Below are 27,931 nucleotides of genomic sequence, written 5' to 3' on the forward strand. Positions count from 1 at the left end.
TGAAGTGTGAAATATATATATTTTATTCTTTTAAAAAATCACAAGATTGCTTGTTAATTCACAAACCATAATCACCAGTGACAAAACATGTAATGAACAGGAATGTTCAATCTCACCTCTTCTAACACTATTCCTCAAAAGAGATTAACCAAAATGATTTTCGGGAGCTTGTGAAGAGTTGCTTTAAAAATAATAAAATAATAATTTAAAAGTCGAGGGCGTCTTCATCAGCAACACTTGCAGAAGTTTACAATAAGTAAACAGGAGGCAGTGATAATCACCAACTTAGATGGCTCTAAAAGATTAGACAAATTCATGGAGAAGAGCATTCAAGGAGAAGAATGCTTCTGAATACCAGTTGCTGGAAACCAAAGTTTTTCCTAGGCATCTGGTTGGCCACTGTGAGAACAGGATGCTGGACTAGATGGGCCATTGGCCTGATCCAGCAGGCTATTCTTATGTTCTTAAATGAGTAGTACTTGATTCGGTTCAAGTATTACTGTTTGAAAATTGAAAATTAGTTGACTAAATGTAATGGCAAATTCAGTGACCACAAAGGTAAATGCACCTTTACAAGTAATTATCCTGGACTTTCCTGTTGTGGTCCTGATGAATATTGCTCCTCTGAAGCTATTTCCACTTAGAAGTAAGCTCCCTTTGGCAGCAATGCAAGTCTTTCCCCAAAGGCAAGTCTTAACCAAAAGAAGGTTAGCATAGGTGGTCACAGGATTTTCCTGAAGGACAAAAATGTAACAGCACAAATGCTAGCTAGATCTTAAAATAAAAATTCAAGAACAACATTTGCTGCACTTGCAGTATAGATTGCAGATGAAAACCAGTACTCAATTATGTACAGGATCAGTACTTCTGAATATAAAAGACCTACAAAATCATCAGAGACCAAAGAGATTTATATGTAGTGCCATTACTGTATTCCTGAAACCTCTCCCAAATTTAGAGCTCTCAGCACTTGGCAAGACAAAAAACCATTTTGTATTTTGGTTCTCTTGGGACAACACTGATAAAGGAAATTACAGATGCAAAACTGAAGCCTATCCAAACAATATCCTGTGCATCTCGAATGTTTTCATATTTTTAAACTGAGGATCTGCTGATGAAATCCAGAAAACAAACAGATTACATCATCAATATTTCTGCTACATTAACATCCAGATGTTACTTATGATGTGCATATGGGGGGCAGGGAGGAATAGAAAGGGAGAGGGAGAGGGAGATCCTGGACAAAACTCCTTGGAGAGGTAGTTGTGTCAATGCTTTAAAAGCACAGAACCCAGTCAGTAAGTAAACTCACATTCGAACATACAAATAAATCAAAACTTACAGCATGAATCTAAATATGCTATGAATAATACTGAAAAGATTGAAGGCAACGAAAGTTCTCCTACTTGGGCTTTGAAAAATATACAAAGTTCAGGCCTCTTGTGTACAAAAAGATTTAAGTGTTAGTACTTTAATATATTTATACACTGAGTGTCACTTTATTACCTAAAAAGGATACATTACTAGCACACAGCTGTGCCCAAAGGCACTGCAGAACGGCTGCCAGGAGCTTCTTTTGACACACCATAATGTTTAGTTCTTAAATTATACTGAAAACAATATGGATGGGTTTAACCAATCAGTAGATCTAAAGATCTACTTTAGGGGGACGCGGGTGGCGCTGTGGGTAAAACCTCAGCGCCTAGGACTTGCTGATTGCATGGTCGGCGGTTCGAATCCCCGCAGCGGGGTGCGCTCCCGTCGTTCGGTCCCAGCGCCTGCCAACCTAGCAGTTCGAAAGCACCCCCGGGTGCAAGTAGATAAATAGGGACCGCTTACCAGCGGGAAGGTAAATGGCGTTCCGTGTGCTGCGCTGGCTCGCCAGAGCAGCGATGTCACGCTGGCCACGTGACCTGGAAGTGTCTGCGGACAGCGCTGGCTCCCGGCCTATAGAGTGAGATGAGCGCACAACCCTAGAGTCTGGCAAGACTGGCCCGTATGGGCAGGGGTACCTTTACCTTTACCTTAGATCTAAAGAGGGCATGTCCTAGCCAGATAAAAGCTGTTATCTAGAAGACCTAAACTGTATCTTGAACTTTTCTGAGGCGCATCAAATTCTTTTCCAGAGCATTTGAGATGTAAATTCTATGCAGAGAAGCAGCTGGCAGAAGCTTCCACACTGAGCTCAATGTAAAGCAAGACTCAGCATTATCCAACAATGAAAAGCGTGCCACAAGGCCATCTCACTCAAGTGAATGGGTGCTGCCCACGTATAGTTCCTGCACATCTCTCTTCCCTTTCATTTCAGTTGTGCTTGCACAGATATTCCAAGTCAATTGTACTCAGATTTTTTTTAAGGATTCCAAATAGAAAATAAACATTTTCATTATACATTTGCATCCACACAGTATATATTCAAAACATAACCAAATGATTATCAGAGTTAAAGAAAATAAACCCAAATACAATATAATTTAAGAACTGAGTTTTGTGGCGCGAGAAATCCCCTTTGGTTTTGTCTGCAGTGTCTTTGAATGTAACCCCAAAAGGAAGTTCCTTGCAGGATGTAAGGGTTTAAAGAAACGTTTTCAACTTCACTTTTAACTTTGGAAGTCCAGAGGCAAAGCAAGTGCACATTTTCCACACACCTTGGTACGATAATTTGCAGGAAACATTATTTTCTGAGAAACTGCTAAACTGATAAAGATCGGACAGTGATCTGGCGACTGGGAAGAGCCCTTTATATATATTTTAGAGACCTGAGAATTTTACCACCTCTCAAATCGATTAAGTCTTTGCCTTCTAAGTTCCTCAACTGATGGCTCTTCCGGTGGAAGCCAGAAGCCGTAGGGTCTCCTCTCATTGCCGTAATGTCTTGCGCCTGTTAAGAAAAGCAAATACCAATCACTGTCATCTTCCAAAATCTACAACAGGCATATTTCTGAGGATTTTTAACATATAGTTTTATAATGTTAGGTCAGACCCAAATCTGCAAGTTGCTGCTGCTAATATACTAGGCTTTATAGTATGCGTAATAATTCTGAGTCAAAAGAAAGACTTGTCAATGGAACAATTCACGCTTTCTCATCAACATGACCCGTCCCCTTGAAATTTCTTACATTGGCTCCTCTGTGATGAAATGCATCAACTGCTGTAATAAAAAGGGGTGACCACCACCCCATACACATACACACCTCATATCCCACACTAGTTTTCAGTCAGTGCTCTCTTTTTGTCTCCAGTAGAAGACATATAGCCATCAAATTTTCCAACCCCAAGAAGAGAAAAGAAGTTCAGTTTAAGCTCTCGCTCTCAAAAGTAATTTCTTCTATTGCTGAAAGGAATTTCCAGTGGAACAAATAGTTTGTGGCCATGCAGTGTTGCCTGAATATTTAAAAAAAACTGTCTGTGTTCAATTATCATTTTGGAAAAAAAGAACAAGCAGCAATTGCTAGCAGTTTATGGACGAGCTAAGCTGCAACTCAACTTCATGAGAACAACAGGATACTGGGACTTCCTAAAGCAGGGAAGAGGTGAGCTTCTCTTCCCAACTACACATCTATGATTTTGTCAACTAGGGTGACCATCCAAATAAGTGAAGAAGGATGGCTCAGAGAGTCATGGTCTTTTGATTTTGAAAAACAATTGGGCAGTGAGGTCATTTTAGGTCCAGAATGATGGTGGACCTAAGATTTGTAACTTTGCATCAGCTACTACAAGTTGTGCTGACTACCAACAGTTTATAGGCAGCTTGAAAAAGGACTAGACAAATTTGTGAAAGGTGTAGCTAATAGTAACTGATGGACCTGACAGCTAACTGAAACTTCCATGTTCACAAGCAATGTCTCTCTGAATAGCAGATTCTGGGGACGAAGAGCAGGGAGGGCCATTGTTGCTATGCTTGAGCCTCTGGCAGGCTACTATTAGAAATGGGATGGCCCTTTCACCTGATCCAGCAGAAGAGTTATTAGGCATACAGGAGACAGAACTGTGCATGAAGCTGTGGCTCTCTGAGGTTTCTGCCAACCCTGCATGATCAGCTGAAGAGCCAGGCTGTTTGGTTTAAATGTCTCTGCCTTGGGTGTTTAGTTGTATTATTTTAAAACCAATTTTTGTTGTTTATATTGTATGGTTAGAAATCGTCTTGAGAATTATGTGAAAGGAGATGAGCAAAGCAAAACAACAAATCAAGCAGTCACATAGATCACTTCCTATGTTTTTGCCTATGTTTTTAGCTGCTCTTATTTTTATCTGTAAACCGTCTTGAGGCGCTGTCTGGGAAGAAGGTGGGTATAATTTTTTTAAAAAAATATTTAAAAATTATAATAATGTCAATATTATCTTGTTCATTTAGAGGAAATAAGCAAGAACCATACAATTTACTACAATTAGAATATTTATTTGGAAGTGTTTTTTAAAAATGACATTGCAGCCTACAGCGCCAATATGCAGTTCAATATGCAAAACATAGGACCCTTCCAAGCCCACTTTGCTTGGACCATAACCTTAGTTACTAGCATGCGGATAGCAAGGGACAGCTAAAGGTGGGAAATTTCCTTATATGGATGTTTGAAGCAAGAAACCCAGGAGAATGAAGGAAAGACTGAAATAATCAGAAATGAGAAATGTTCATAAGCAAATAATTGTAGTTCAGATCTCACAATTGCTTTAGGTGAGCAAGACTTGTGTAGTACAATGGGCAGAAAGGAGGATAGATTAAACACAATAGTTAATCACCTTGAAGAAAAGGGAACACTATGCCTGCTATAGAGGAATGGCTGATAAAAACTCATGGACTTGGCTGAGATGGCAAAGTTAACATGTTTAATTAGAGAAAAATTATTGACATTTATTCAGGACTGGAAACTTCTTACGGACCACTGTAAATGTGACAGCAAATGTGTCAGATATGCTCTGGTTTTTCAGAGTAAAAAGCATCTGTGCCTAAAGTAAATACAAAAACAAGGAATCGAATTTAGCATACACTTTAGTATGTATGGGAGGTTTCTACTGCATCTAAACATCAAGGATTAAAATAATGACTGCTCTAGTGAACAATATTAATTTAGATGCTGATCATGCTTCAGGAGTTCCAGGAGATGGCACCAGAGGCTCACAGGCAACACATTAGAGGAAAGTAGGGCAAACTCCAGTCAACAAAGCATTCCGCATAGTAAGCAGAATTAGGCTTATTTTGAAACAGATGGGCTCTACAGAAGCTGCAGCACTGAATATTATAGAGTTGTTTATTGTCTGGCTGGTTTGAAACCCAGGGATTATTTGCTAGCAACTAGCACTTTCTGTGTCACATCGGGTTTCATCTAAAACAGAATAAAGTGAAAGCCCACTGGGATATATAGATATACATTTTTTCTACTAATCCACTGTTGAATTCAGAACTGAAACTTGCTATTATGTGGTCTATTCAGCACAGGAGTGCTTTTTTTTCTGGAAAGATTAGCAGCATACCCGACATCCTAACCCTGATGTAGAACAGCTAGCTAACAGATTTTGTCAGAGCTGGGAATTGCACAGAAGTACTACGAAAAAATATTTACCACTGTTGGCACTTGTTTTTGAAACATCATTTTGAACACCCTATACTCAATAGCATAAAGAGATCACCTTGGAACTCTCGAGGGCATTGTGAGATGGTCATACTCTAAAAAAGGCTTGTTAAATTTGCAAAGCAACTAACACCCTTCCCAATCATGAGTTGGGATAGAGCATGAAGAACACTTCAGTCTAGAAGTTTTAAAAGATGCAGTTATTGTATGCCACTGACTTGCACAGTATATCACAAAACCCCTGTGTGCTACTTGTAGAAGAGTTAATAAACTTTTGTTCAGACTACAATGTTATCTAAGAAATAGTAACATGAGGTGTGAGTCATCAAAATTCCACAATAAATTAGCATTAGCATTACGAGAACAGAGGGTAGTTGGCATGCAACAGTGATAATAAAACGGGGGACTTGAATACTTGAGAAATACAAAATGAGTAAGAAAACGTATTTTACTGAACCAAAGCACTCAATCCAACGTGCTCTATAAATGCTCTTGCAGAGATTGGTCCAGTAAAAGAGGCTGTCAAAGGTTATAAAAACACAGAACACATGATAGACCAAAACCCAATAAACTATGAGTGCCTCAACTACAAATTTTGCCAACTATCTTTACTTGGTCTTGACTAGATGCAACTTCAGCTGACTCATTCTTAGTCACAGCTAGACACTCCATAAATGTGATGGATTCAGTTCAAATTATCATGGGCTGGATGGAGGAATCCTCATAGAGCAGGATAGTTAACTGGTGGTCATCCAGATGTTGCTGAATTGTGACTCACATTATCCCTGACCATTGGGTAGGCTAGCCAGGCTGATTAGTGCTATAATTCAGCAACATTAGGAGGGCCATAGATCCCCTACCTGTCCTAGAGCATAGCAAAGCCCAGTTCTACCACCATCCACAATTTGACAGTGAGGCTCTGCCATTATAGGGAAAGGGAGGCCTGTATGCACCTCCACATCCAATTTGGTCAAGCTAATTCAAGGATCTAATGAGCGTGGGGCCATAGGATGCAAAAGAACAATGTTCTCAGGTTATAGAAGGCAATACTCTGACCCTGACAAAGGGATTCCTTGGATGGTCCTAAGAACAGGACCAATGGGTTCCAGAGTAGTACAAAAAAATTCTTCAGCATGATCATCATAAATTGATCTCATCACGATGGGCATTATGTACTGTCATGCTGGCAAAGAATCTCAAATCAGCCGATTACACTAATGCTGCCCTGTACAACAACCCTAGGCTTTCTTACTATAACTTTGGAGACCTATATGGTCAATTTCATCCTTCCTGCAGGGAGCAGCAATAGGAATAGCACAAGTCATTGACCCAGAAAGTATCACTTTCTAGCATTTCTTGGGGACATCAGGAACTACCTAGAGTAGGTGTGAGTAGGAAACATGTGGCCCTCCAGATGGATGACAATGTCCATCATCCTGGACCACTGGTCATGCAGACTGGGCTGATGGGAGTTGGGACACCAACAATATCCATGAGGAACCTGCATAAGAAACTGAAGGTAACAAACCCAAGAAAATCCTGATAGGTAACACAAGATGTTTATGGCCTTTCTTGTAACGTTAAAATCTCTGCTTGAACATATAATCCAAATGTTTATTTTTATGTATCATTTATGTATCCCCAAATAAGATTATGATGTATCATTTGGCTTCAGTGAAACATTTAGGGTTGCCATATCTTGAAGAGCAATTATGGATCACTATGACAACTCTCATTTTACATACCCATGAAAAAGAGGCCATGTCCTGGGAAAAGAGGACATATAGCAACTCTACAATACCAAGAATGTTTATAACTTCAGGCACTAGAAGCAAACAAAGGTTTCTTTTCACAAAAATCTTGTTTGATAACAAACAAACAAAAAAGCCAACATATAAAAATGTGGAAAAAATGTGACCTGTAAATAGACTGCTTTCTGTCTAGGATGTTTTCTTCCGGGTTGCCAACAACTTATATCTTAAAATAAAATAAAAAAGTGTTTATTATGGAAATATCAAACCAAACACATTTCACAAAGTCCAAAAGAAAATAACCTTGAAGGTCATTTTGAGGATTAATTACTACGTGCATACAAAACTATGAAGAGTTTTACAACTTGCTCAGAATCTCTCACTGCAATGGGTAAAGTTATTAGGACAAGAGTTCTTTCTAAACACGCGTCTGTAACATGTAGATTTCACAATGAATTTCATAATCAAATAATTTCATAACTGGTTGGAAATTCCCCCCTAATTTATCAAGGGGACAAATGAAAAGTTTTAGTAACATTTGAACAACTGGCACCAAATGACAACCTCGGTTTTGGCTTTAATTCATCTCGGATGAGAGACTGTTTATTCCCTAACAACACTGTTTGGTCTTGCTAATTATGTTGTAATGCCAGGGCATTCTTTCTTGTGTGTCCAAAGTTCACAAAGAGCTTCTGGGTACTGTATAAAGAATACATAATGCATTACCCAGCAGTTTTTTTTTCCTATTGGCAGTACAGCCGGGCTTGTCTTTCCAAACAAAAAACAGCAACGTATACGACAGCACTCTATAAAAGACACACTGATATTACATTCAAGTTGCGGGTGGGAGGGAAATGCTTCTCCACAAAAAACAACAACGGGCATTTAAAATGCGTACAAAGCAGAAATGGGCTGAGTAAATAAATGGGAAGATCTTGGCAATGATTATTGCTCCCTTGCACCTTTTTGCTTAGTCTTCAGCATCACTGCCATTTTTGTTCCAAAGGGTGACAAATAAAATAATTGGTATAAGTGATATGGTCCCCTGTAGCTATCCTATTTCATTAGGAAGGAAGGAAGGAAGGAAGGAAGGAAGGAAGGAAGGAAGAAAGAAAGAAGAAAGAAAGAAAGAATATGCTTTTAAGTCCTATTCAAACCCCTTCATCAGGTACTGGGAACAAGAGCAAAACATGTCAGAGATGTCACCTGGCTACAACCTTCCACATGAACATACAATTCAGAGATGCTGCTTCTACAAACTTCAAGAGAGGTTTCCAATGGCATGGTGTGCTACTGTACATGAACAGCCTGCTGCAATAAGGCAACAACCACAGAGAACAATTTTTTCATAGTATCCACTGGTTGCCAGGGCCTATTTGGACACTCTCCAAAGGTCAACTTTCCCTCTGAAAGCATGGGGTGGGGAGCATAAAGGTGGCAAAGTGCACTCTGTGTGGGTGGTAGGAACACTAAAAAGACCTTCAGAGATTGATTAAGTGGATCCAAAGTCCTCAGAAAACACTGCAATTTCTAAGTGAGGCACCTCCAGGTCACCAGTGCAATTAGAGTGGCTCAATACGAGATCTAAGTTGTGATCATCAAACACAACTATATATGTATATGCACATGGGTGACTTTCACAGGTGGACTCCCTGAAGTCACACTACAGAACTACTCATATCATTTCAACCCCCCACTAACTGACCATGCAGTTATTTCTTTGGAGCAAACAATAATTTTCTCCTTCCAACTACTATGACACTATCCCTGATCCAGCATCAATAGCTTGACTGTGCAAATGTTGACTGTATTCACAGCTAACATTAGTCCAAGGTGTGTAGTTGGTTTATACCCTAATGTGCACAATTTCACACCAAGTCAAGGCTCATGGTTTGTTGCTCCTAGTTAGACAAATTAAGTAGTAAAACTGGAGCACTCAAGCTGTGTACATCAACACATAGCTCATGCAAATTATGGTAAACAACCACACATACCAATGCAGCCAGCAGGCATGTGAGGGAAATTCCTTTAACTTTGTTTCTCTCATTATAGTTATAACTTCTTCCCCGTATTTCTTCCCTAAATACCATACAAATCAATGCTCTGGATGACAAGGTCTGCACACCAGCAACTTGTTGGTTGGCTTTGTATTGTAGAAGCACAACTTCTTCTACGCACTGGATGTTTGTTTGTGAATAAGTATAAGTCACCACAGACATAATCCAATAGGTGCTTTCAACAGCCATACTAGAATATACTCACCACTACAGTGGAAACTCGGGTTGTGAACATGATCCGTATGGGAGGCACGTTTGCAACCCACAGCGCCGCGTCTGTGCACACATAGGTCACGATTTGGCACTTCTGTGCATGCGCAAAGCGCAATTTAGCACTTCTACACATGCGCAGAAACCCAGAAGTAACACGTTCCTGTACTTCCGGGTTCGGCGCAGTGCGCAACCCGAAGACACATAACCTGAAGCATCTGGTAACCCGAGGTACCACTGTATTTCAGCAGTAGTGGTCATACTACTGGTGGCTAATTTTGATTTTCCCAGAGCTGAACCCTATGAAAAGCTGAAAAAGTGGCTTGACTTGAGACTAAATTACTTAATTTCAGCAGGAAAGCAAAAACAAATCAAACGTATTACAATATCTAGGAGTGCTAAAACTGCCTCTCCTCCAATGGCACTAAATATCGTCCTGCCCTGATCTTCAGACACAAACTTGCATTATCCCAAAGACATTACTTCCCTTCTGAAGAAGCAGGCTTCTAAGCAGAGAAAAACTCTTCTGTGCATGGTTTTATTTACATCACTGAATGACCCAACAGAGCAGGGCTACTTCTAGGTAAGTCTCTCTTGGCTAGTGTTTCTATACTGGATAACGAATCCCAACCAAGATAGAACTCCTTCCATTAACATCCTGCTTACTTAGACATTTTATATTACATGGTCAAAACAGTTAAGTAATGTTTTGCTGTACTTCATTGATTTTACAAGATGAGCCAAACCCATAATTAACAGGTTTATTTGTTTTAGATTTTAAGCATATCTTAATAACAGTGTGTCAGTGAGCTAACTATGGTTGTGGGCAAGATATCTTAACAAAAACAAAGTCCAGCAATGTCAAAACAAGATCAAGTATTATATGACCATGTTGTTGGTACCCTCCCTGTTTCTATGCCATACCTTGTATAGAGACATGTATTTTTTTTAAAGTTCCTGTGTGGCACAAACATCCATTTCAAAGCCCTGCTAGAGGAAACTAAAGGAATATGAATATGAATGTTTTTTTTTATCTGTGCACAATATATTTTAAGATTTGTGTGCCCACATTTCTGTGATGTTCATCTGTTTCCAATTATTTGTTTGTATTGACTGTATCAGAGACACACCATCACTGACATCTTTTATCTCGTTAGCAACTTCAATGTGTATTATTAGTAACGGAATTTACTGACTTTTTTGTAGTAATTTTCATGTGGGAAGTAAACTAACACAGCTGTGGCTTTGTAAACAGAAGCCAATCATAAACCACTGTATTTCCTGGGAACACAAACTAATGAGCATCCAGAGCTATTTAAAACCATTATTGAACACTATATAAGAGGCAGAGCACTTGGCACTTCCTGCATCCTGGGCCAAGAATTGGAGGATGTATTAAAGTTTTAAATACTTGCATTCTAATAGGGAGAAAGCTGAGATATTACAATCAGCTATTGAAATTACAAAGTTTTGAGTTACACAAAGCAGAACTGGAAGATCTATCTATAAGTGTGAATGTGAAGACAAGTAGCCATTTAAGATGGACAGTCATCAAATAGCCAGAGACAGGGTCTTTTGTCCAGTGGTACCCAGACTGTGGAACTTCCACCACAGGCATATTTGCCTGGCACCAACATTATATTATTTTCTATGCCAAACAAACACTGTCTTATCCTCCTGATTCTCTGATGGCAAATAATACAGATACGATTATTATTTCAGCTGCTCTTCTGTATATTTGAAGCTGGTTTAAAAAAATGATTTGTAGGGTGCCTTGAAGACCAAACTTGAAAGAAAGGTGGGTTAATTTAAAAAGAGAAAAAAGAGAGAGAGAGGGTCACTTTAAACTGCTTTGTGGAAAATCCATTCAACATGGAATGAGTGGTAGGAGGAAGGCTAATCCTCAAAAGCTACAATTGCTATTCCAGTAATTGTTCTTGCTTTTACCAAGGTTATAAATTTTAAATTCCAGACATGTCTTTAGAAGATGATGCAAGTTATAGTTTCAGACAGTCCGAAGTTAGCCACACTCCAGTGATATGATACAATCACCGGGGTCGGAAAAAACAAGATTCCATCCCCCTGCCTGAAGGGACAATTTACCCCACAGATGAACTCACATTATTCCAATCACTATGAGCTGCACATAAACAGCAAGAGTAACAGCACACCACACCATGGTGTCATAGAGCTGTCTGCACTGTAGACATGATTATGCAAATATGCTCTCCCACACACTATGGAGAAGCAGAAACCCTTCAGCCTCACCAGCCAATACCACCCCTAGCATTTGACAAACAGATGTTAAGTGTGAAGCAAAACACACCCAGAGTCTAACCCGATTGAATTTTTTAAAAGCTTTAATTAGAATAATTATTAAAATAGAAAACGGTCAGACTTTAAACAGACTCAACGCACAACATACAATAATAGAAAAAGTCAGCGGCTAACTAAACAAATATTATATAAATATTAAATACAGGCTGTGCAGAAACATCCATCCTTATTCAGTAAAAAAGTCTCAATCATCCCCAAACCTAAAGCGAGAGAGACTGGTTTATAACCTCCACACACAAAACCTCAAACTCAGAAATTATTTTAGGAATTCGTCATTAGTTTTTGACCAATTTATTCTGCTGTTTACTCTTCAAATAAAATCATTTACAAAACAGCAGCGGCATTTCCAGGCTCCCTGCCTTCTAGGTCCTAATAGTAAATTTAAATTGATGGCCCCATATGCTTTCAGACATGTTGTTCCAGTGCATTTTTAAGATAGGAGTGCCAAAACCACCTAAGTGTTTTAAGACTAGTCTGCAAGCCAACACTGCACCTGCTACTGAAAAAATGAACCATGAACAAAGTTAAACTTCAAGAACAACAGGGAAAAAAGAAAATACAAATTTATGAGGCTCTGCATAGGTTCTCAGTAGAAAGTGAGATTCCTTACCTCTATCATTCAGACTATTTCTGAGGGCCCTTTCAACCTGTTCTTCTTCATTCAGTCCACCAGTATACATGCTGTAATCTCTCGATGAGTGTGATGGGTAACCTGAGTATCTAAAATTCTCTACACAGATCACACACAGAGAAAGAAAGTGTGATACCAGGAGTGACTACTATATCAAATTACAGTATTGAATTTGTTCTACGTTTTCCCTCAACCCTCCGGAGCAGATTTGTAGAGGGTATGGGGGTGTGGGGAGAAAGAGAGGAAGGGCAAGTTCCATTCCTCAAGTGGAAGTATTTGTGCTAGTGGTAGAACCTCACTGGATACTGACCATTATATCTGTAACTTGCTTTTTAAGAACTAAGAGGTAGGTAATAGTGCAAGGGAAAATGCTGTGCATACTGTAGTAATCACAAAAAAGAAAAAGAGTCTATTAAAGCCTGTTGCAATTCAGCTAGTCCCTAAAAGGATGCAAACCCAACTTTTTTGCACACGTCCCTATTTGCACTGATAATCACACATGTAAGTGGATTCTGTATGTTTGATTCCTAAGCGAATCCAGCAACTGAGTCTACACTCTGTGTGGTCTAGTAAAATTGTCTAGTACTCCAGTGATAGCTTGCAAGGGTGAGCCAAGAGCTGAATTCACCCATTGGATGATCTCACTTCCTCATAAAATAGTTGATCAACACACTTCCAATTTCTTTTATTAGGCTGCTGTGTGTGCTCAGCATGATCAGGGTGTACATGAATAATGGTACTTTGTTTGCTCTTTTTATTCATGAACAAGGATAATCATCTTCTGGTAAACAGAGCAGCAATTAAAAGACCAGCATAAACCAAAATGCTCTCTTTCCACTTATCACTGAGAGAAAGCTCACCAGCCCTAACACATCTGGTAATACAGGACAGACCAGGTAGACCTCTCAAATACCATATTTTTCCGTGTATAAGATTATTATTATTATTAAATGTATTAAATGTTTAAAATTGGGGGTCGTCTTATACATGGATAGTGCAGAGGGGGGATGGGCGATTGGCGGCAACCAGAAGCAGGAGACGATCAGCGGCGATTGGGCAGGTGATTGGTGGCCGCGACAAGGCCTGCTAACGATTGGCTGCTGCTGTGGCAATTGGGCGGGTGATTGATGGCTGCAGCAAGGCCTGCTGGTGATTGGCTGCGGCCGTGGCAATTGGGTGGGCGTTTGGTGGTATACCACTGAATGAAACTGCCAGTGATCTGCCCCTCATACTGGCAGAGGGTGAAACAATCTGCATGGGCGAAGTGCTGATACAGCTTGTTCCTCCCTCTACTTCTTTAAACTGAGTGGCTGAGGAGTGCACCTCTGCCCTCACCTCAGCCAAGCAGTTTTACGGAGCCTCCAACCCACTACTGCTTGCACAAGCCTCTGTTGAAATGCTCCTGCTTGCACTCAAGTAGGATTGGGATCGGGGCTGCTCAGCTGGCAAGGTGCAGGCTCCATCACACTTTTCCACTGAGAGTGCGCAGCTGCGCTCCCCTCAAGGGAAAAGTTTAAAAGAGCCCCCACCTTGGAATCAGACCCCCTGCACCATGTGAAGGCAGTCAAGCGGAACATGGGATGTGTTTGGGGAAGGTGGAGACAGCCCAGCAGCTGCATCTGAGAGTCCCTGCACTGCCTTTGATGCAGCTGCCTGTCTCCACCTTGTCAGGCGGTGCTCCTTTAGACTTCTCTGTTGAGGGGAACACAGCCGCACGCCCCTCAATGGAAAAGCATGACGGAGTCTGCAGCCCCGATCCTGCTCCTGCAAGAAGGAGTGGGGTCGGGGATCTCTCAGCTGGGAAGCGGGGGCTTCATGTTCCCCAGCTGAGCAGCCCCCATCTTGCTTCTGCTTACCGGGACATCAGGGCTCGCTCAGTTGGGGGCAAGAGGCTTTCCTGCCTACAGCTGGGCAGCAGGCTGGGGCCAGCTGCATTGTCCCCAGCCCGCTAGACGCTGAGCTGAAAGCTCCTCAGGTCCCACCATGAGAGCTAAGGCAGTTTTTCCCAGTGCCTCGCCAGCTGGGGCTAATGCAGCTTGTTTCAACATTGCGGTTTATCGCCAAACTGCGATGTTTTGCTGATGATACATTGCGATGTTGAAAACCTAAGCCCATCCCTAATCAGAGCATGTGTGGGCACACACACTCACAACAAAATCAGCGCCTCAACTCCAAAACCACCACAGCTACACACTTTATAAATCTGGTTAATGGAAGGAGAATGAATGCACGTCAGCTACATTGGTGAGCAATCCTTACCTTGTGGCTAAACCCAGTATAGATCAAATACCATACTTCCCTTGACTCAGAGGGCAATGGTATTCAAACATTTACATTCCTGACACTGAGAAAAAGGCAGAGGCACCACAAAGCAGATTGAAGCACTACAGAAAGAGAAGAGTGCTCCAATCTGCTATGATATTTCCTGAGCACTTTCAGATAAGCGAGTACAACCTAAGTTACTTACCTGAATTGTATCTGTTTCTTTGTTCTGAAAAGTCAGTTTGAGAGCGAAAGCCACCTGGCAAGAATGTATTTAATATTCATAAGCATTTATCATATTGCCCTTTTACAACTTTGAATTTGACAGATTCATCTATCTAGAAGTATAACTGTTACAATTCTATCCTGTTAACATGTCTATTGAGTTTTGACCATTTTCTTCTAACAAGCTGAACAGCAATACTGAAGATGAGGTGGGAAAGGAGGATACTGAAACTGCAGGGAAAATGTCCCTCAACTGCTGTTTGCAAAGCTAGCATATCGATTTTATTTAGAACATTGTACTCTGTTTTAGTGGCAGCCACCACTAAAATACAACAAAATACATAGGACCCCTGTCTTGCAAATGTGCCTTTAAATTGAAACATGTTAAAGTATGCTGCTGATGAAGGGTGGCACTTGTTAGTTCAAGTTTGCTTACAAAAGCAGAGCTGATTCACATGCCATTTGTGTTCAGGGTATATTCCTCCCTGATATACTGTTCACATACACATTATGTGCAGGACATTCCTTGCAAAGAGAATCCCTTAAAGTGAATTCATGCTGGTTTCTAAAACACACAACAATCACTCCCCTCTCTATGATAGATACAGGCACCTTGTCAAGGCTCTGCTATTGTGTGTCCACATGAATAACCCACACAAGAACATGTTCAAATGCTCCACTTTAAATGAGAACTGATGTTCCTAATCTCCTAGAGGATAAATTATAATGTGTTAAGGATTTGTCAAACCATTCAATGTGAACGTAACTGCAGATGCAAAGCCACACTTAATGGACAGAAACACCACATAAGGATGGCTTGAAGCTTATGAAGTAAAAGCTAAGTATTCATGTTCAATTCAATTCAATTCAATTCAATGAACTGTGAATTATTGGTAAGACTCAGGGTCATCATTCCATACCTGAGCATGCTTTCATGAGCATCTTCAGAGGTCCCATGGTGTACATTAGCCCAACAAGAATACCTGCCAGATGCCCTGCAAAAGAGGTCCTAAAAAGAAAGCAATCCTTTGTGAGAGGTTGTATTGCTCATGATTAGATACATTCTGTACCCTCATTATCCCAAATCAGACCAATTAGTCAGTTTGCAGCCTATGCTCCACTTGGTGCATTTTAAATTGTGAAGACTTTAATATAACCAAAGGAACAACATGTATTTCACTGTCCAATTTTGGGGGGGAAATAATGAGCGAAAAGAACACTGTCGTCTTTATGGATTATTTATGATCCAATAGGGCTCCTCTGATGTACTAACTTGTACAGTCATATTCAGAGACTTTATTAATTCTGCAAATTCCAATACAGAAAAGGTTAGGGTTTACCTATCAATTAAGAACTATTGCTCACTTACTGACAGGTGCATCAAAATGGTTAAGAATTTTCACAACACAGAAAAAACTGAAACGTGGCACAAATCTGGTCTGAGACTTTTTTTGCACAGACAGATACTAGTCAAAAAAATCAATTTAGTTGGAAAAGATTAAAAATTAAACAACATTAGCATGAAAAATCATCACTGAAAAAATATTGGGTGTTTGCAAGCTAATTGTTCTTTTAAGTTAACTTCAAATAACAAGTTACTTTAGATGATAGATAGATAATGATAGATGATAGATAATAGATAGAGAAATGACAGCATTCCAGGGGCAAGGATCATGTACTTTCCAAGACATCTAATATTCAAACTAATTACTCAGGTTCCCTAGGGCACTTTTTTTCATTCCAGATGGCCATGAGGAAGGAAGGGTAGCCTCATAGAAAAACTACAAGCTAGCTTGCGGGGGGGGGGCAGTGGCAAGGAGTAATGGCACTGGGGCAAGCTTGGCTCATAAAAAGCTGGGGAGAGGAATTACTGAGTTCATCATTACAAGCCTCCAAGTCACTTGAAAATCCCCTTTCAGTAGCTAGAGTACTAGGCATACACCAAACTAGAACTTGTTAGAATTTTAACCATGTCTCTCTTCCACATCCATTCACAAATGGCCAAAATGCACCATAAGCATCCTTCCAAAACACTCCAATCGCCTTTTATTGGGCTGAAAGCAGAAACTGTAACAGCTCTGTTACCACTTGATATTCTGAATACATGAGACTGTTATCAGCAGTTGTCATGGAATCAGCCATCACGGATTATTGCATCTTATCCTATCAGGCTATTACCTAACAATGACAGACATTGTTCTTTGTACAGGGCAGGTAACAACAATTTCCAAACAAATTAAGGTGACTCTAATCAGTAAAGCTTGCAGATAAAATTAAAATCCAAGCAAATACCCTAATCCTGGCAATGAAAGCCACCCCTACAAGATCTTATAGCACTTCTTGGAGATTCTCAGGTTCAAAAGCCAAGTCAACTCTTCCAGTGGGGTATGAATCTTCTGATTTCGGGGCAGCCAACAGGAACACCCTTACCAGTTACTGTATATTATACTGGCATAACAAAAAGCAGACAAGGATTAAGCAGGAAAAGAACATGTTAAAATGTTTTCCCAGTAAAACGTTTGCCCCTAAGAGCTTGATTTAGCAGCTCTCAGAATAAAAAATGCTATAAACAAAGAAAGAGATTGCCACTCTTATATTAAACATTTGACCGGTGATTTTGCCTACACTGAAATAGAAGAGGATGATGGTTGGCACATCCCATTCTGAGCACTTGTTGATACAGCAAGCCTTAAGGGGATAATAAAAGTTTATGTGCACTTGCAATTCAACACATTAATAATGGTAGCCATCTTCTAAAGTGGAGAGGAAAATGAATTCTTACTTAAGTAAGTGAATTTGTGAGACGAAAAAAGGGAACTTGTAACTATACAGAAAAGCAACTGTATATGATGGGTATGATGCATCAGTTCACACATACTGGCAAGACAGAAGAATGAGTGGGAGGGTAGAGGGAGTTGGGAAAGAAACTGTGTGAAGAGCAGGTGTGATTTGAGAAGGTTGAATCAACGAGGCCAAAAATGAGTTGGGGGCAGGAGAGTTGACAAAAAAGAACCTGTGTGGGGAAAGGAAACGAACACACTCCTTGAATTGAAGAGGGATAGAAACCTTTCCTACTCTCTTCAGCAACCTATATATTTTCAGCTCAATTTTTAAGTTTAAGATGGATTTCTGCACCCTGACTGCTTATTTTTCCAAAAAAGACCCAACAACCCAGTTTGGGTTTGTGATTATTTTAAAATTGCTATGTTCTAAGCAGTAAGAAAGGATAGAAAAGAAGTATGAAAAAGAAAGCCTGCTTAAATCAAAACAATCTGCTTGGATTAAAAAAAACAACAACACAACACTTCAATGTTTGGAAGGGGTAAGTCACATAAACCAGAAAGTATAGAATATGTGGCAAGAAGGAGGGTGAAACACTGTCAAAACTGATGTTAAGGGTAGGGTGCTCTGAATCAGGAAGCAAGCACTGCAAACTGGCAGAACTACAATGGGCATAAACGAGACAGTGATGTGGTAAATGCAGTTCCTATGCTAATCTATGCCTAATCTATGTCACAAAAACTCACTTAAGAATTGTAAATGTCATTAAAAGCTCAATAAAAATTGATTCCTATGCATATTTTATCATAAAAATATGCTGTTTGACTTTATTGTAAACAGCCCTATTTCTTTGAAATGAAATAAATACATTTTCCTCCCCAAAAAGCTTCTCTGTATATGCCATTTGAACATGTTCCCCAGTTTTCATATAAAAACATACAATCCAGAAGGGATGTAGGCTTTACTCTATTCGTAATGACATCCATATACATATATAATTATTTAATGCAAGTTGTAGATAAGTCACAGGATACTTACCCTGGGTTCAGTAAGTGAATTGCTACAAGTTCCAACCAACAAGCATACTTATTGGATATAATAAATCCCATGACGTTGCTTGACCCACCTGGGTGATAGTAGTTGTTAAGAACTTTCAAAGCAAATAATACTCCTAAATCAAAATGAAGCAGAAAAACATATTTAGAGAAATTCTCATGTAATATGAAAAACAAAGAACACAGAAGTTTTGCTGTTATTAAAATGCTTCCGTGCTCCATTAAGTGTCTTTGTTCACGCTTCAAACAGATGAAAAAGACAAACACGACTCCCCAATTTTCTGTCAGTATTTTCTGCAAAATAATTTATTTTGGTATGGGTTGTAGCAGCATATAGATATGAAAATCTAGCTGCATGTGCATTTTAATGATTTTATTTTGAGTTGTCATTTTAAAAAAGACATACAAGGAAGTACATCAACACAAGAATCTGGTTATGTCCTTCAATATTATTTAAATTTAGGGCGCAATCCTAAGACTGCATCTGTTGGGATGATTGGGGAAAATGCATCATAAGCATGCCCACAAAACAGAATGAAGCTAACAAAATTAGTTATGTAACTGAAAATAGGTATGTTCATAAGCACCTTGTGCTCATCATGCCCTTCAAGAACATGATTTTAACTCCAACTCCTAAATGCAAAGTATGATCCTTCTTTAGAAAAGCTAGCATTTCCAGTAAAAAATATTAATCTTGTGAAAAAGCAGTGGATATATTACCTGAAAAGCCAACAGCGCAACTCTGTTTGTATGAAGGAACATCCAGAAGTTCTGCAAGAGCAAGTTCCAGAAGCATGTACACAACTCCAATTAGCAGAGAAAATATTGTAATGATATATCCAAACCAAAAACTTCCAAGCCTCCTCTCCAACTTAATTCCTTTCCAAAGCAGGGAGACCATATTAAAATATAGGTGCCAATCATCCACATGGTGAAATGGTGAAAGATACAAACGATGCCAATCTCTTCTGTAAAGACACTCGGTGACACTGATGCATGTTTTGTCCAGTCGTTTCACGGGTTGTAAAAAGAGAAAAACGTTTGCTGCCAAAGCGGCAAGTGTCACAGGTGGAATGTTAGAAACTCCAACTTGGAAAATCTGAGAAAGTAGCAGAAATAGTCCAATATTTGAACCTTTGTGTCTTCGGTGCATAATCACTTCTTTTAATCAAAGATACTGCCACTTGAATACTGCTGAAATCCAAATATAGAAATGGAAGAATAGTAATATGTTTGCAATAATTATAATCAATAACAAAACTTTAAACAGTAAGTTCATACTGGTTTTCTTGTATACAACTCACAGCAATGGAGACAGGTTTTTATAAAACCACTAAATGTTTGTGAGGCAGGGGAAGAAATTGGTAGTGGCTAATGTTATCTAAAAAAAAAGTTCAGCTTCTTAAGTATGGCCCATATAAGAGGAATCAGGGGAATAAGCAGCACAAGAAGAGCACCTGCAGTTCTGTAGGAAAAGTGTATTTCGTCCCAGTAAAATAGAGGTGGGAAAACTTTTCCAGCCCAAGGACCACATGCCAAAAGCAAAAGTGGGAGAGCAATAAATGTTCATTTATTCACACATCCCTCTCTATTCTCAATCCATGGAAGCAAGGAGCATTATCAGAATTCAATGAAACATTGCAGGCAAGCAAAAATATTGAGGAGGGTGCAAAATTGGGCTGTGAAAGAGGGGATGTGGCTGGGGTGGGGGTGCAGCCTGCTGAGAGACCCAAGAGCCAGATGGAGCCACCTGTAGGGCAACATTTGGCCCTCAGGTCTGAGGTTCCCTAACAATGCAGTAAAGCAATGAACAGTTCCTCTTAATTGTCTGCAATATTTATAAATTTTATAGATTTGTAAGTTCTTTCAGTCAAGAAATTATTACATTTCCATATGGCTAAACACAGGTAAGTATGCATTCTGATTGTGAAGTAGTGAGGAGGAGGGGGGGAGAAAAAGTGCAGTTGATAAGGTTATTTGGAGTGCAGAAGCAGCAGGAAAAAGTTTACCCCAGGCTACTTGTCTACCCCAAATTTTCCCCTCCCAAAACTGCTTTTCTATACACAGTCCCACATCAGGGCTCGGTTTCACACATTTACACATTAGTCCTTGTAATGAATTGAAGCTAGAAACCAAAACAGTTATTCTGGAACACCTCTCTGGTGTTTTTGGAATGCAATGTATTGTCAACATGACATTTCCAGCTACTTAAAACATTCTTCTTTCAACCTCTGCTTTGCTTATTAAAAGGCTAATGAAGTTTTAGACAATGCAGGATTTATTCTGTTTCCTACAATGATTTCCAAAACATGCCAAAGCTTTCAAAATGTACATACTTACAGAATAATCTTCAAGTGGATGTTTGTCTTTAACTTAAAACTGCCACGTGCCTACATTTTTGTCACCTACACAAGATAAATGTCTGCAACTACATATTCTAGGAATTTGATTGTTCTGCATAAGCTAATGAAAGATGCATGTTTAAAACTGAACAACAGTACTCCCATTTTCTTTGGTTAAAATGTTTTTGTGTGTGTGTGTTAGGACGCTGAAGAATCACGCACAAAGAAAAATAGCAAAGTAATATAAGAAAGCAAAACAAGATTTTCATGGTGCACCATCTTGAGCTCCTAGAAGAAAAAGGTGGGATAGAAATGCAGTAAACAGGAATAAGAATTAATTAAAAAAAATATAAACTAAATAATTAACAAAGAGGTGCTCCATGGAGGGATGCTGGAGAATTCTGGCACAAACAGAAACTGGAGCGGAAATTGCTGATGCTTGCTTATGCATTCCATGTCTGGAATGGAAAGGAGTCCAGTGGTTGCAATTGGTATTCACTGTTGTTGCTTTCAGGCCATAAATTATATGCAGTTGATTACATTTCCCACATTGTTTTTTCCTTTGGTTGGGCATTGCTTGTGTTTTTTTTGTTTTTTAAACGTAAGCTGCTTTTAGCCTTTTAATAATAAATAATATATAACAATAATAAAAGAAAGCAAATCAAGTGTAGAAAAACAACTAATCTGCACAACATAAAAATGAAACCAGATTACACGTGCGACTCCATCTCCATCGTCTGCATGTTTACCTGCAAGTTCCACTACATTCAACCCTAAATCTGCACTAGACCAAGGCCTTAAATCACAATCCTAAACACACTTACATGGAACTAAATGAATTTAGGACTGGTTTTCAGGAGCACAACACTAATCAAAGCTATACTAACAATTTAAGAGTGCTTCATGGCTTATACAATCCACAGCAGAAAAGAATGGGATTACATTTGTAATCTATTCATTGGGTGTGTTCAGATGTACTGCCGCACTGAGCCTTAGGCTCAACCATTTCCCCTCTGGTTTGGCTGCAAGGAGTTCAGAAGCTTTCGTTTCTGGTTTGAATTAACCACAGTTTAGCATTACATTCAAACTGTGATTAACCTGAAGTATGTGTTGTTGAAAGAAAACACCTTCATAAATCATAGTTGGAAGCTTCCTTGCAGTTTCAAACAAACCATAGCTAAAACTAACTATAGTTTAGTGTTAGATGCAACCTTTAATTGTGGTTAATCAAAAACTCACTGTGACGACCAAACACAGATGCTGCTTTTAAGGCAATACATTAATATTCAGCCCTCATGTGGTGCAATGGGTCAGTGCATCTGACAGTTAACAAAAAGGTTGTGGTTTGAGTCTACCCAGGGACAGCTGTGGGACGGATTCTTGCACTGCAAAGGGTTGGACTGGATGATCCTTGGGGTTCCTTCCAACTCTACAATTCTATGATTGTAACAGTGCAATTACAGTGGTGCCTCGCAAGACGAAATTAATTCGTTCCGCAAGTTTTTTCTTCTTGCGAGTTTTTCGTCTTGCGATGCACGGTTTCCCATAGGAATGCATTGAAAATCAATTAATGCGTTCCTAGGGAAACCGACTTCAGACCAGGTCCGGGGACAGTCTGTCCCCCGACCTCTTCTGAAGGCTGGGGGGGGACAAGGGCTTTTCTTCCCACCCCCAGCATTTTAAAAAACCCTGGGACAGCGGAGGGCTTCTCCGCTGTCCGGGGCGATCTTAAAATGCTGGCGGGCGGCATTTTAAAATCGCCCCGGGACAGCGGAGGACTTCTCCGCTGTCCGGGGCGATTTAAAAGCCCCTGGGAAGGCAGGCAGGGGGGACAAAGACTTTTGCCCCCCGCCAGCCTTCAGAAGAGGTCCTGGACCTCTTCTGAAGGCTGGCAGGGGGCGAAAGTCTTTGTCCCCCCTGCCTGCCTTTAAAAGCCCTCCCGGGAGAGCGGAGAAACACGCTGCGTTTCTCCGCTCTCCTGGGAAGGCAGGCAGGGGGGACAAAGACATTTGCCCCCCGCCCTCCTTCAGAAGAGGTCCAGGACCTCTTCTGAAGGCTGGCGGGGGGCAAAAGTCTTTGTCCCCCCTGCCTGCCTTCCCAGGGGCTTTTAAATCGCCCCGGACAGCGGAGAAGACCTCTTCTGAAGGCTGGCGGGGGCGAAAGTCTTTGCTCCCCCCCGCCTGCCTTCAAAAGCTGTCCGGCCAAGGCTTCGCGGACCTCTCCGCAAGCAGCGGCAGCGCTGCCGCTGCTTGCAGTGAGTTGCCGGCATGCCGAAGCCTGCGCGCGCTGAGATCAGCGCGCCCAGGCTTCGCGGACCTCTCCTGCCTTCAAAAGCCGTCCGGGATAGCGGGAAGCGCTTCCCTGCTATCCCGGACTGCTTTTAAAATGCTGGCGGTGGGGAGCAAAGCCTTTCGGCCCCCGCCAGCCTTCCTGGACCTCTTCTGAAGGCCGGAGGGGGGGGAAAGGCTTTGCTCCCCACCGCTAGCATTTAAAAGAGGTCCCCGGAGATTTCCCTATGGGCTTTCGTCTTGCGAAGCAAGCCCATAGGGAAATTCGTTTTGCGAAGCGCCTCCAAAACGGAAAACCCTTTCGTCTAGCGGGTTTTCCGTCTTGCGAGGCGTTCGTCTTGCGGGGTACCACTGTATATACATATCTACTTATAAGTAAAGGGACGCGGGTGGTGCTGTGGGTTAAACCACAGAGCCTAGGACTTGCCAATCAGAAGGTTGGCGGTTCGAATCCCCGCAATGGGGTGAGCTCCCGTTGCTCGGTCCCTGCTCCTGCCAGCCTAGCAGTTCGAAACCACAAGGTGCAAGTAGATAAATAGGTACCACTCCAGCAGGAAAGTAAACGGCGTTTCTGTGCGCTGCTCTGGTTCGCCAGAAGCGGCTTAGTCATGCTGGCCACATGACCCGGAAGCTGTACGCCAGCTCCCTCGGCCAATAAAGTGAGATGAGTGCCGCAACCCCAGATTCGGTCACAACTGGACCTAATGGACAGGGGTCCCTTTACCTTTACCTTACTTATAAGTAAGTCTCATTGAGTTCAACTAGGTATATCTTCAGGTTAGTGGGTATAAGATTGCATAGAATCAGAGTTGGAGGGGAACCTAAGGGTCAACTAGTCCAACACCCTGCAATGCAGGAATCTCAACTAAAGTACCCACGACAGAAGGCCATCCAACGTTTGCTTCCAAACATCCGAGGAAGGAGAGTTCACCACCTCTTGGTGGGAGTCTCTTCCACAGTCAGTTGCTCGCAAGTATATCATGGGGGACTTTGTCAAAAGCCTTACTGAAATCAAGACGCACTATGTCCACAGCATTTTTGATTCACCAAGCTTGTAATTGCAATATAACTGGATAATGTCATGTTGGGTCAAATTCCAGAAACTTTTTAAAAAGTGCCTCTCCACACTAGTAGTTTGGAAGAGCTACAACATCTGATCCTAAACACACAGAGCTATGGAATGATGAGTATTATGCAGGCATTTAGGATCTGTGCAGTAGCTTGACATTTTTTCCAACTCCATTTCCTTTTATCTTAGACTTTTCATGAATAATGCTGTTTGATAGCTTGTTAAGACTCACTTGCTTTTCAGAACCATGCATGTCATAACTTGCAATGGAAAAGCAATGAGGTAGTTCAAAAGAAATCTTCCAAGGTAAATTATGTAAATAATTTGTAAGCATATTTTTGCTTCCAGGAGCTGAATCACACAGGGTGAAATTCATTTCAGCCGAATACTGAATATTAAATATAAAACAAGGGTCATTTTCTTAAGCATGTTCTTGCAATTTTCTCAGCACTTGAGGGCTCACTTTTAAATGACAGATCTGCTTGTACCAGGATGCAGTCATTAAGAGACTCGCTTTAATCATCTTTGTGCCTAGATCCATTAAGATCAAATTTCTATTGGACCATATATACTGGTGATATCAGTTTTGGTAAACTCCTGTCATAATTTTATCTAGCCACTACTTGTAATGTACCAGGGTGTAAGTCACATAAGCAGAACTTATGACTGGCATTACACATGACGTGTAAAAGGTAGTCAAAGGTCTTATTTGTAACAAATTACATCACATTTACAGTATATATGCTAGTAACTAATTACTGTACCTGAACTTAGTAACTTAGCACAACTGCAACATCACTTCAGAAAATGCTACTGCAACAATAGCTGTGGGTAGTATGTAACTGAAAAGTTATCCAAAAGGGTTCTTGTGTTTTTCTAACTTAAAACAGGCAAATTAATATGGTACAAATCTGGCATATTTTGAAAATGCCTTTGAAGAATATAAACAGGATGCAGGTTATCACACTGAAAAGGATACAGGATACAGGTTATCACACAGAGTAAGGTTCTTCACTGGCAACAGAAAGGCACTTTGCAAATTTCACCTGCTATAGGATTGCAGTAGAGCAATAAGCAATTGAAATGCATACCTTTGACATTAGTTTGATCAAGAAATAATGGCAATCTCAACCTGACAGAAGCAGTAAATTCCATGTACCTAGAATGGAGGAAAGAATGAATGGGAGAGATCAGGAACATTAATACCGAGAATATTAATACTGTACCTAGCCCTCCACCATTATCTACAAAAGTTAGCATAAACTTGATTACATATGTTGCATTTGGGGTTATTAATGACTTCTCATCTTTTTGGAGGGAGGCATGGAAATAAATGACAGATCTCTTTACAACAACGCTAATGAAGAGGTGTAAGGACCAAAGTAGACGTGACACAAGAGATATGTGAATATTAATCCCCTTATCCCCCACCTTTTACAATGAAGAGTCTGTCAGTGGGCTGAGAGGAGTGTGAATTAGGGCTTACCCACTTTTCTTTTCTTTCCTCTGCACTTTCCAAGCACGGTCCCTGCTTTAAAGCTCCATGTGCTCCTTCTGTTTGCTCTAGCGCTTTCCTCATGAAACCCATTCTTTACCGCTGAATCAGAGCAAGTGGCAAACCATGGAAAACCTGAATTGCTGTTTGTTGCACTTCAGCTATAGAGTGGGTTTTCACAGTGAAAGCTCTGGGGTGGGGTGGGGGGGAGAGTGGTTGGACACAGAGCTTTAAAGCGCAGGACACAGAGCTTTAAAGCGCAGGCCTATGTCTGGAACGCTAAGTGTGGATAAGCCCTATGATAGGCTACGATACTGGAAGACTGGCTAACTCATTTCCCCCCCACAATTTTCTCAATGTGAAGCACCACCCAACATGGTAAATGTACAAATGCCCATGCAATAAGAGCGGTATGCTATTGAGTGTGACAATGATAACCAAAACAGCACCAACACAGAGCAAATCCAGGCACTTGTGCTACAATAGTACTGGGAATCAAATTTAAGTACTGTAGTGGCAAGTAGAGGAAGAGTGAAGGGCCAGGAAGGGAGTTTGTGCTACTAATTTAACATCCCGTTGTAAGAAACTAATGCTGAATATTAGGCCCTCTTTGTTGAAAGCTGTCAGGTTTTTATAGCACGTTTCTGGCAGGTTGTTTTAAATATTAGGTATTGTTTGCTTAGCCCCCACCACATACCTTTATTTATTATAATTTATTACTTGAGAAGTGTTATCCACTGGGAGAGTAGCCTGGCACTATCATTCTCTGCCCTTACATTGGAGGCAAAAATCATTTTTATTTACCCAGGCCTTTGATTCTTAATTTGGAAACTAACTGGTTATGCTGGTAGTCTTGTTTGTGCTCACCCTTTAGTGGGGTAGGCAGGATTTATCATTTTCAGATATATGGATAAGAATTTTTGGCTGTTGCTGTTTTTACCTCTGGTCTTCATGGGGGGGGGGGGCGGGTTTGCCTTCACTCTTCTTCTTTTTTAAGTTGCTTTGAGGCATTTGGCACCCAAAGCAGCAAATAAATATAGCCAACAAAGCTGGGCTACTATTGCTCACAAATAACATTGAGCCTGTTTGAGAAGGGCCACTGGACCTTTCTATTTGGGCAAACTTGTGGACGAAAGGCGTTTGAGGAGAGGGGTGGGTGAGATGTTTTCGGTTTCAGACGCCTTCCAGGCATGGCCAAACTTGGCCCTCCAGCTGTTTTGGGACTACAATTCCCATCATCCCCGACCACTGGTCCTGTTAGCTAAGGATGATGGGAATTGTAGTCCCAAAACAGCTGGAGGGCCAAGTTTGGCCTTGCCTGCCTTAAGACAGAGAAAGGAGCAGGGCGAGGTAAGCAAGGCAGGTGGACCCAAGTGTACAGAAAAGAACGGAAGCGCCATTCCTCCGACGCCACCATCTCCCGGCCTCACAGCTAAGACACGTTAGACAGCGGGGCAGGACTGACGTCCCCCCCCCCCGCCAGCTCCAAATTGCGGACAAGGCTGAGGGGGGCGGCGTCTCCCGACTCCTCAGTCCGACGGCTCCACTTTCCCTTCAGGAGAGGGAGGGACAGGGAGGGAAGCGGCTCCCCACCGCCTCACACGCTCAGGTTAGGCTCCTGAGCGGGACCGTCGCAACAAACAGGCGCTCCCCCTCCTCCCAAAAAAAAAAACTTACGTTCTGCGAGCGAGCGCGCGGCTGCAGGCGGGAAAGAGCAGCCGCGCCGCCGCGCCACGTGACTCTCCCGAGGCCCAATCAGAGCCCAGGCAAAGCAGAGGTAGAACTGTGATGATTCATCACTTTGCCCCGCCCCCGGAGCGCTTCCGCGTCGCAAACGAGCATGCGCCCATGAGCGTCACGC

General features: G+C 41.2%; 1 protein-coding gene across 5 annotated transcripts; it reads right to left on the reverse strand.

Moving 5' to 3' along the window:
• On the reverse strand, nucleotides 1-27,884 carry RHBDD1 (rhomboid domain containing 1). Of its 5 annotated transcripts, none has more exons than XM_077929923.1 (8): nucleotides 27,748-27,883; nucleotides 25,667-25,734; nucleotides 19,597-20,067; nucleotides 18,860-18,992; nucleotides 15,961-16,049; nucleotides 15,021-15,074; nucleotides 12,533-12,652; nucleotides 1-2,881 (listed from the first exon to the last, which is right to left on the reverse strand). In XM_077929923.1, exons 3-8 carry the CDS (start codon nucleotides 20,027-20,029, stop codon nucleotides 2,769-2,771), a joined length of 942 nt encoding a protein of 313 aa, XP_077786049.1. In that variant the 5' UTR covers nucleotides 20,030-20,067; nucleotides 25,667-25,734; nucleotides 27,748-27,883; the 3' UTR covers nucleotides 1-2,768. The 5 variants fall into 5 exon arrangements, with proteins under 5 accessions (XP_077786049.1, XP_077786047.1, XP_077786051.1 ...); XM_077929921.1 differs by having other exon boundaries at nucleotides 19,597-20,070; XM_077929925.1 differs by lacking the exon at nucleotides 12,533-12,652 and having other exon boundaries at nucleotides 19,597-20,070; nucleotides 27,748-27,884.
• Nucleotides 27,885-27,931: the final 47 nt, after the last annotated feature.

The sequence above is a fragment of the Podarcis muralis genome, chromosome 6, assembly GCF_964188315.1.
Source record: "Podarcis muralis chromosome 6, rPodMur119.hap1.1, whole genome shotgun sequence".
In the NCBI taxonomy this organism is placed as follows: Eukaryota; Metazoa; Chordata; class Lepidosauria; order Squamata; family Lacertidae; genus Podarcis; species Podarcis muralis.